We start from the raw sequence: 10,253 nt of genomic DNA, 5'->3' as shown, positions 1-10,253 counted from the left end.
CTTCCATCCACCACTGTCCCTGGTGTCCATTAGGTGACAGTGGTGTCCTGTAGGTACCCGTAAGTGACAGTGACCATGCAGCAAGTGCAGTTCCAACACCACCTGTCTTTCCAAAGGTTGAGGCCCTCAAGGTACACAGTGACATCACCCTCACCTGCTTCACATTCCCCAGCCCTGTAGGGAAGCACCAACCTCACCCTGGGGTGCTGGTCCCAGGTGGGACCCTCCAGGGAGATAGGGACTGCCGGAGGTGGGGACATTAAAGGTGATTGATCTGTGGGGACAGGGATGTTAAGGGCATCGGGGATTTTAGAAGGTTGGGGACAACCATAGGAGTTTGGAGACGGCTTGTGGGGACAGGGACCTCTGGGGCTGTTTTCAGAGTCTGGGAAATACCAGGTGTCAGGGTACATGCAGGTCAGGGGTGGGTGTTTGGGTGCACAGGATCCTGACGGTCCCACTAGGCCCATGGTACTCAGCATCCAGCAGGCTCAGCTATGGACACCCACAGGGGACAGGGGCCATGCCTCTCTCCTCACAGCCCTGCGTGCTAATGACCACCCTGCCTAGTGAGCACTGGGTGATGGTGGATGGATGATGGGTCTTCAGGAACCAAAAGGTGCCCCGCAGTGCATCTTTTTCCAAGTGGTGCTAATCAGGTGTCCCTGGGCTTTGATCCAGGCAGTCACCATTGCAGGTACCATCCACCCCAACACACCATCAGGATGGCATGCTGGCGGCCATGAAGAGGGGTGCTGGGGAGCTGAAGGTGCTGGAGAAGGTTGGAGACATCTCACCCTGGCTGCAGGGGGTCAGGATGTTGAGGGGTGAAGATAGCTTGGGATTTGAAGTGCCTGAGAACCCATGGCTGGATGTCTGGTGCCAGGTGCTGGGGCTGGTTCCAAGACCATCTGTCAGGTCCAGTATCTGCTTTTGGAGGACACTGGATATTTACTCCAGAACTCCAGACTCCTCGTCACTGCTGGGACATTTGCAGGCAGCAGCATTTCTAGCACCGTTCTGGTTCTTTGTCTGGCTCCTCCTGTATCAGATGCAGCTGGTTTTGCAGCAGTGTTGTTATTCCCCAATTTCATTTAAACCCATTGACTCCAGAACTCCTCAGAAAACTTTATTAACAACATTTACTGAATTTTTATCAACCAAAATGTTAGTCATCAAAACCTATTCAAAATTTAACATGAGCCCTGAGGAGCCAGGGGCTCTGCATGGGATGACATCTCCTCCTCATGTACTGGCTGGCTACAGGGCACCTCCAGGAGGGAGGACAGACTTGCTGGAACTCATCCACTAGCTCTGTGTAAAGGCTAGTGCAGCATCTGTAAGCATGGGAACGTGGGGGCAGGCTCCCTGGCCTTTGCTGGCAAGATCATAGATCCCTAAGAGGGGTGCATTGGTGGATGTGAGGCTGGCTGGAAATGTGGCCAGGAGCTACAGAGGTGGGAGGCTACAGCAGAAGCTGGAGAGAAGATGTGGGAGCAGGATAAGATCTGGTCCTGTGGCCCCCATGGGGTCCATGATTTACCTGCTAGGTGAGGAGTGAGCTGGAACACCTCCTTTTGTCCTGTGAGCCAGAGTGCTCCTTGCTGACCTCCCAGAACACTGCATTTACAGCTTTAATCAGGTCTTTACAGTGGGCTTGGACCTGCTTAAAACTGTCAGTGTCCTCCTGCTTCTTGGCACCATTATTTTATGGCCAGTCACATCAATAACTGCTGGTCAAACAAAAGTGCAAGTATAAAGAAGCTCATTCTTCCCCTGGGCTGACTGTTGAGGATAGAGACATGAGAGTGGTGAACCCTGGCCCTGACCCCGCAAACGTGCTGGAACTGGGGATGGGCACACCTCAAGATGGGTATGTCACCCACCCCTGACCTGCAACACTGCATGTCATCTGCATGCCTTAGAGGTCCCTGACCTCCCTGGGTCCCCAGCCAGCCTCAGAGGTCCCTTTCTCCCTAAGTCTTCAAACCCCCATCCTAGATGTGTCTGTTTTCATAGAGCAATTTCTCTCTGAATACCCTTATCTCTGGCTGTCCCATCCCCTGGAGGGTCCCACCTGCCGCAGCACTGCAGTGTGGCTCAAAAACACCTTGTTTAATACACCAGTGCCAGCTTATGAGTGACACAATAAATTGCTAAACTTAACCAGTTTATTTAAAGACAAAGTTCAGTTCATAGTGAGTTTTCGTGCATAGGATTCGGGTGAGCAGCAAAGTACGGCTGGCTCACCATAGCTCCAGGGGGGAATTCCTCCATGTGGGAAATTTCAGGTCTAAAGCATGGGTCTATACAGAGTTATTCTATTTAAGAGGATAAAAGGCAAAAACTAAAAATTATACAAAATTCCAATCTCTTTTGCTCAACTCAGCTATCGCTCTATTCATGCTGCTAAGGCCCTGTACTGCACTATAGTGCTTCATCCCATGTTAAAAAAGGCCCTTTGAGGTTAAATAAACCCTCAGATGCAGATTTTTGGAGAGGATTTTGGGCAATGAAGGGCTTGGCAGGAGAAACATCCTGCTTGGCTTCATTTTTGGGGAGAAAAAGCCTCTAGTCAGAGCAGGAGAAATCATAAAATGGAAAAAAAATTAAATGAAATTGTGACATTTTATCCAAATAAACTGGGTAAGAAGAGATGAACAGACCCCTGGAGGGGGCAACTGGGCAAACTGACGACACCTGAAAAAATTTACACACACTCCCCCCCACCTTCCCCCTTCCCCCCAGTTGGGATATGGGTTAATTCTGGTAGGATTTAGGGATATTTTTGGAGCTGTTTCTTCCCCACATCCACTGCTAGTGCTGAAAACAACAAATCTTATTCTCACCTAAAAGGGGGATAGCCTTCTCTAAAAAAACGGTGTTGGTAGTTCATCAGCACTTTCTCCTCAGGGCAGCAGTGCAGAGGCCACCATTTCTTTAATAAGTTCCTCCCTAATCTGGGGATTTCTTCCCTGTGGGCACTGTTTTCAGGTGGAAAATCCCCATTTCCCACTGTGATAGCTGCTCCCCTGGGGAGAAGGCCCAAAATGGAGCGAACATACCCAAAACCAGAGGATTAAAAACACACACCCCACCCTGGTTTGTACTGCAGCTGTATTTTCTGTCTTCTGGATGTAACACACTGCTGATTTAAAAAAGTACCTTTTAAGCTCCATCTTTATAAGCACCCACCAACACCAACAAATTATTACCCTTCACTATGGGGATAAACCCATCCCCAAAATCCACCTCTTTTCACTTGCAGTGGACCTCAATGAGGAACAGGAGAGGTTTAATACCTGCACCATCGTGGAGGGCCTGCAGTCCTGACTCAGGCTTGCCCCTCCATGACTGCTGCTCTTCCCTTGGATGCACAGTTCCCACTCAGTCTGATCCCGAGGTGTTAGTGGAAGAGGAACAGCATGGGGGGAGAAGCAGGAGGCAGTGGCTAAAACTACCCCCTGGGAATGCTCATCCTCAAGCCACAAACCCCCACAAAATGCACCCTGGGCTCCAGCTTTGTGGAAAAATCTTTGACTCTTGTGGAAAAAAAACTCTTTCAGCTACTCCACACAGCCTCTTCCATGGGGTGGTATGAGGTGTGCCTGTCACTCAGGAGGGTTTTGAGGTCCACAGGTAGGAGGGCTGCATCTGTTGGCTCTGCTCAAGGAGTGGGAGCTGTGCATCCTCCACACCCAACCATCTGTTCTCCCAGCTGCTGATAGGATGCTGTTGAGCTGCCCTTGAGCAGAAAGAGGCTGATTTACTCCACACCCCAATGCTGGAGAGCCAGCTGTGGGGCTACTGAGTTAGGAAAGACCAACCTTATCATGAGCCAAACAAGGAAACAATTAATTGTACAACTGAGCAGGGCTGTAATGTGGGTTTAGCTGTGCCCCTGTTTTGTCAGGGTCCTTGTTTAAAATTAGGGTCCCAAAGACAAAAGTTGCTGCCTTTCCTGGTAGTTTCTCCTCTTCCTCAGACCAATGTGAAGAGTGCATGTGGATGGGGAGGAAAGTCTGGCAGCAAAGGAGTGACTGGGACTGCAAGAGGCAAAGACCTGCCTACTCTTGCCTGTGCTTGCTGATAAGAGCACTCTATTACATGGTCAAACCCTCATAACAATTTTCTGCTGCTTCGAGATACTAGTTCACTTGGGTTTTTTTCCCTTCTATTCACTTGTAGGCAGTGAAATGGGGGATGAAATCCTGTCTGTGCCTCTCTCCCTGCTTACATCCTGGCAGGTGAATACAAAACCCCATAAAGACCCCAGTCTGAGCGAACCTGGGAGACATTGAAATGTGGCTTTAGCCCACTTCCCCTAAATTCTCTACAAATCCTAAGCAGAAAAGTTTCCACTTGCAAAACTTTATTATGAGACATCTAGCAGCAGTAGCAAAGCCCATTTTCTTCCTCAAGGTGAGTTTTTGAAAATCTTTTAGGGACATTCTCCTTGTTTTTCTTGTCCATGCTTGCACTGACAAACAGCTGAGGAATTAAAAATACCTCTGTTCTCCTATTGAGAAGCAAAAGAATGAAATTTGATTGTTAAATTAGATGTTGTAAGGAAAATGAAATGGGGCCACAGGGGGAGTGGGGCTGTTTGTTGTTGAGTGGAGTGTTTGTTGGCGTGGTAGAAGTGTCTGCACTTGGGAGGTTCATGGTGGATTTTGGGGGGACTCAGGGACAGAGGGTGAGCATAGCTGGCCCCTTACCCAGCCAGGGCAGTGGCCAGAGTCATTCACCTGAAAAGCGGCTGTGGAAAAAAATTTCAGTCTAGCTATCGGCATCACGGAAAGCCACCTGCCCACTGGCATAGTCCAGAGCCACCTTGATGTGTCACAGAGTGCAGCAGTGGGGCAGAGATGTGGGGCTGGGTCAGGTGAGAGCCTGCACTGCCCCAACCACTGCCCCACGGCCTAAACCCCACGTTCGGGGCTGAGACCGAAGCAGGCCTTACAGGATGCAAATTCCTGAGCACCTCCCAGTGCCCATTCGGGACCAGGACAAACCTTCACAGCCCAGCAATGCCCCCCACAAAGCCCTGCCAACCCAAAACACAGTGGAGAGACTCAAAAGGCTCCATTCCTAAGGGCAGAGGAGCTTGGGGTGATTCCCAGCAGCCTGCAGTCCAGCCATCTGATGACACCAGGATCTGGGGGTGAGCTGCTACTGGATCCAAAGTCATGATTGCTGGCAGGGAGAGGGATCTTCATGAGGCTCTGTTCATTGGAATATCACCTCCAAAAATTGCACCAGAGCATCAGCTCCAGGCACTGAACCCATATGTGTGTTCAGGAAGTCCCTGAAGCCGGCCTCACCTCTCCAGTATTGAGATACAGAGAAGATGGGATCAACTGAGAGACGTTGTAAGAGGTGTTTAATTGCAAAATCAGTCTCATGGAAGGGTGAGACAGTAAGGCTGTTACATCAAATGTCAGCAGCAGCAGCAGCATCTGTATTCATTATAGTTACAATGTCCTTTATAAATTTCTTAGCCAATCAACAATTTTTACAAAGCTCACTAGCATCTTCATAAATCAATCATTAATTGCTTTGTCTTACACAATTCTACCACAATGTGTCTTTTTTCATCCAGTCATATAACACTACAGAAACATACATTACTACATCTTTCATTTCTACTTTGTAACAAGTTCTATTGCTAAACTTTAAAATTTTCTACTGTCTTAGTTAACATATTTATTCCCTTCCATGAGGCATATTTCTGTTTGCTTAAAACATAACTCTGCTTAAACTACGAACTTCTATCCTTGCTTCATGTCTGTTTCACGTTATTGTGCTAAAGTGCCAAGCCTTCTCCAAGGTCTCAGGTCAAACATTGTGTCCATCTCTATTTCTGAGCCTGTATGCTCAAGGCCTTGAGAGCTTTCTGTGCCTGCATTTCCCACACTCAGGGATCCCTCTGAGTCTTCCTCCAGAGAGCACTCCAACACGTCTGGAAATAGAAGATGACCCCAGAGATTTTTACCTCTGGATCTGGCCCTGGCCCTTCCCCACATCCACCCAAACCCTGTTGCATGGAGAAGGCAAGACCCCCTGAGGTGGGAGACACAACCCCCTTCATCTGGGGCATCACCATCCTCCACACATAATTACTGTCCTAATTTGGATGCTAATTAACCATCAACAGCATTCTGCACCTCCCACCTTCAGTTTTCTATCCCTTAAGGCTAATCAGGAATAAATCCTCTATTTTCTTTTAATTAAATGAGCATTTGTGATGCTTCCACTTTCCAGCTAAATCTGCCAAACCTGGAGTTCTGTATCCTCCCAGAACCACCCCAGTTTCCTATTTCTGCTTAACAAATTCCCCTTTTTTGCCAATTTTTACCCTCCAAGCACCTTTGAATTGTGTCACTGCCTCTGTCAGCGTGTTGGTTTTTCGAGTGAAGACCTCAAGTCCTCTGTTTCCAGTTCTGACATCAACAGAACAGTGATGGCTTCACCTTCCTCCCCGTGCACCTCAAGGAGAGCGAATTGGGGTGCTTAATGCCAAAAAATGCCCAAATTTCCTTTCCCCATTCCTAGAAAACCACTGAGACATCTCTACTTCCCTAGGCGAGGCTCCCACTCCTGCAAGATACGATGGAAGATTCCCCCACCATCACCAAGTTTGGGTTAACCTTCAACCCCATCCAGCTCCAAAGCAAAAATCCCAGAGGAAAAGAACACAGGGTGAGAAGATGATTGGAAAAATGGAGGATTTGGGACCAAAACTGGTGTTCCTGGTGATGCTTTTTGGCTCCAACACCTGCTCAAGGTTGTTTGGACATTCTGGAGAGAAAGGGAGAAAGGTGTTTAGGGCTGCTTTCCTGTGAATAAAAGCCAGTAGGAGGGAAACAGATGCTGGGGGAAAGTTTTTGCTCACCCACAGCAGGTCACCATCTGGTTGTTGGCACTTGGCCTGGAGCTCTGCACGGCTTTGCTGGATCCATGACATCTCAACAGCTTTATCACGTTGCTGTTCCTCCAACCTCCATCTCAGGCGATGGAACCAGGAAAGGAACAGTGATTCCTGGTCACTCGGCACCAGGCAGAGCCCTTTCAGCATCGCCTGCAGCTTCTGCTTCTCAGCACTAACTCGAGTCTGGGGGATGAAGGAGAAGGAGAAGGATGCTGGAGGGGGAATGAAGCAGTTTGGCCCTGTGGTGCACCTGGATGGCAGCACCACCCACCAGCGTCTCCAGTCTCGTGTCCTTTGCTGCCTCAGTCAGCCCAGCACATCTCTTGTCCTCCTCTTGCAGGGTTTTTAGGGAAATTTCAAACTGCTTCTGCAGAGGAAAGGCATTTATACTCCTGGAGAAGGGAAGAAAAGGAGATGGGGGCTGGGACTCCTAAAGCATCAGGGGTATATCCAGTACAGATGGCCCCATACTCACCCTCTGCAGCTGCACTGAAGTAGGTATGTACATGCATATCCATGTTTTGGTGAACTCCAGCTATGCTGCATGCACACTCTCACCTTATCTGAACATTTATGTAAACACACAGTAACAAGTGGACACTGGGATATCCAGGCTGGGATAGCCCATCTCTCCAAGGTCTCCTGTAAAAAAGTTGCCACCAGACCTTAAGAAGCTCCCACCACCCTTCAGTTTCCATCCCCTTCCCCCTACTCCCTGCACCCCCAGCCAGGTCCAAAGCCCATTTTGGGACCCTCATTTCCCCTCCACACCCGGAAGCAGAATAGGAACTCTTCACAGTGTAGGTGCTGTGTGAGAGCGGGAGTTTGCAATCTCCAAAAACCAGTATTTAGTTTTGGTCCCAAAACTGCCACCACTGTACTGTTTCATACTTAACTATCACCAAATTGCAGCATTTCACCTCAGTTTTGGCTTCTAGATGCTTATCTTGGTTTGCTGGGGGGTTTTTTTTGTCCCTAGAAAGATAGGGAAATGCTTTCCCCCTGCTCAAAATACATATTCTGGGGGCTGAGTTTTAAGGGCAATTAGCGTCGCCCAGGCAGGGGGAGAGTGTCTGAGACGGGGGTCCGCTCACCCTGTACCAGCGAGCGGCCTCCTCGAGAGGCAGGCTGTGCAGACGAGGACTCCATCGCGGTAACAGAAGGGAGTGAGGGGTCGCCGGTGCCGGTGGCACAGCTCCTGCACGGTCGCCACCACGCTGGCCAGCCGCCGGCTGGGGCGGAAGGCGCCGTGCGGGAGCGGCAGCCGGCACTGCGGGCTCGGAGCGCCGCCCGCCGCTCACCGCCACAGGCAGCGCCGGCAGGGCTCAGGGTCGTCACAGGATCCTGCGAGAAAGCCAAGCAGACAGCGCAGGTGGTTTCCTCCTGGAGGCATCTGAAGGCGCTTCCCGCGGCCGTGGTTGTTTACAGGACGCGCTGGGGGGAGCGCGCACCGAAAGGAGCCTGGGCAGGGAATCCCTGGAAGTGGCGAGGGGCGGGACAGCGGGGATTTACGGAGAGAAGGGAACGCAGCGGCAGCCGGGGCCGGGCAGGGACGAGCCCTTGGCAAGGCGAATTCTGACCCCTCCGGCTGCAGCGGGGGAAGCAGAGTGCGGCCAGGCGGGGGCTCCCGGAGACAAGGATTAAAGCAGGAATGTGGCACGTGGGCAGAGTTCCCTGGAGCTCATGTAGATGCCAGCCTGGAGCGGGAGGGTTGAAGTGCAATAAAAACCCACCGTCGTGTGTATTTTAGCCGTAACCACGTTAACGGAGTTTCAGTGTATTATATCTCATTTTAATGTAAGACATATGCATGTTTAAGTATAATTGCAAATTTTATTGTAGAGCTATGAAAATAATAAAAACCCATATAAAATAATGTTTAAAATACTAACCAGGAATTATAGTTATGCGTAAGGTAGATAAAACAATAAAATAAGTTCGATGTTCCCAAAAATCGGATTGGCCCAGAATTGATCAGCTTCGGGTTTTTCATGGGAAAAAATAAAATAAAATTTAAAAAAAAAAAAAAAATAGGGAGAAATTATGGGTGGAAAAAAACGCACTGGGCATTCATTACTCCCTAAAAAACGCCGTTTATAGCCGCAGATTTGCCTCTGCCCTGGGGACGGGGGCGCATGGAAAATTCCCTGCTCATTGTTCGATCCCGGGTAGCGGCGCTGGGCGGTCCCGCCACTGACTCCTCGAGGTGTGGAGCGGGACCGGGCTGGACCGCGAAACCGAGCCCAAACAAACCCAAAGTTTGATGTCTCAGGGCAAAGAAAAAAAAAAAATTAAAAAAAAAAAAGGAAAACAAACAAACAAATATAAAAGACCGATATTTTTTTTATTTTTTTAAATTATGCTTTCTTCTAATAAACGCCTGGAAGATTACTTAACAACAGACCAACTCAATGCTTAATTAATTCTCAAGCATTTCAGGCACTGATTGTTTATCCAAAGAAGAATCTCAGCCTACGTAAGGATTCTGTAGCAGCAAGTGAAGTCAGGGGTATGCTAGGTATAAATATTTCACCAGAAATTTTCTCCCCGGGATGAGGTGGCGGTGAAGGGGCTGCACGAAGCGGGGGGCGAGGCGAGACAGCCAAAAAAAGCTGCCCCTTGGGGTGGCCGCTGCCCGGCGTCCCAAAGAGCTGAGCCGCGGGACGGGCGAGGCGGCGATACGGGAGCGGGGCCACGAGCCATGGCCATTGCTGGAGCCACCAGAAAGGCTGTCCCGAGGGCCAGACGGCGCTAGAAGAGCCGCAGCGAGCTGGGGGTGCGGTGCGAGCCCCTCTGCTGGCTGCCCGGGCTCTGGAAGGGCCGAGGGGCCGGGGGGGTGACTGTCGCCTCTGACAGGTGCGGCCAAAAGGGCTGCACCGAGAGGGGGGCCAGATGTGACTAGAATGTATGGAGCAGAATAAAAGAAATAGAATGAAAGAGCCGCAGCGGGGGATGGCCACGGAGAGCGGCGCTGCGGGACAAGACAGGCGCGGTCCCGCGGGGAGTCGCCGCTTATCGCGCTGCTTATCGTGCGGGGTGAGGGGGCAGCCGAGTGACCGCAGCCAGAGACGGGGCAGCCGCTTCCAGAGGCGGCGAGGAGTGGGGCGTGCTGTTCTCAGTCAAGGCCGCGTATTTTAGGCCCCGGAACAGATCCGCCACCCCGCACCCGAGAAGCGGGACTCGTATATCCCTCTGCCCGTCGCTCCTCCTCGCGGGACTCGTGTATCCCGCCTGCTCCCTTCTCCCTGGCCCAGCGGAACCGAGAAATACCGTAAAATGTAGCCGATGCATGCACACACATACACACACACAAAAGGAAAAT

The 10,253-nt window shown here is 50.5% G+C and overlaps 1 protein-coding gene across 1 annotated transcript; it reads right to left on the bottom strand.

Moving 5' to 3' along the window:
* Positions 1-5,366: 5,366 nt before the first annotated feature.
* Positions 5,367-8,159, bottom strand: LOC111940718 (uncharacterized). The gene is made up of 7 exons (XM_086867950.1): positions 8,026-8,159; positions 7,852-7,906; positions 7,407-7,573; positions 7,203-7,323; positions 6,896-7,114; positions 6,651-6,801; positions 5,367-5,962 (listed from the first exon to the last, which is right to left on the bottom strand). The coding sequence occupies exons 3-7, from the start codon at positions 7,475-7,477 to the stop codon at positions 5,799-5,801; spliced, it is 726 nt and encodes a 241-aa protein (XP_086724076.1). The 5' UTR covers positions 7,478-7,573; positions 7,852-7,906; positions 8,026-8,159; the 3' UTR covers positions 5,367-5,798.
* Between the last annotated feature and the right edge of the window lie 2,094 nt (positions 8,160-10,253).

The sequence above is a fragment of the Cyanistes caeruleus genome, chromosome Z (genome assembly GCF_971803275.1).
Source record: "Cyanistes caeruleus chromosome Z, bCyaCae1.hap1.1, whole genome shotgun sequence".
Taxonomy (NCBI): domain Eukaryota; kingdom Metazoa; phylum Chordata; class Aves; order Passeriformes; family Paridae; genus Cyanistes; species Cyanistes caeruleus.
This window is presented reverse-complemented; position numbering and strand designations above follow the sequence as displayed.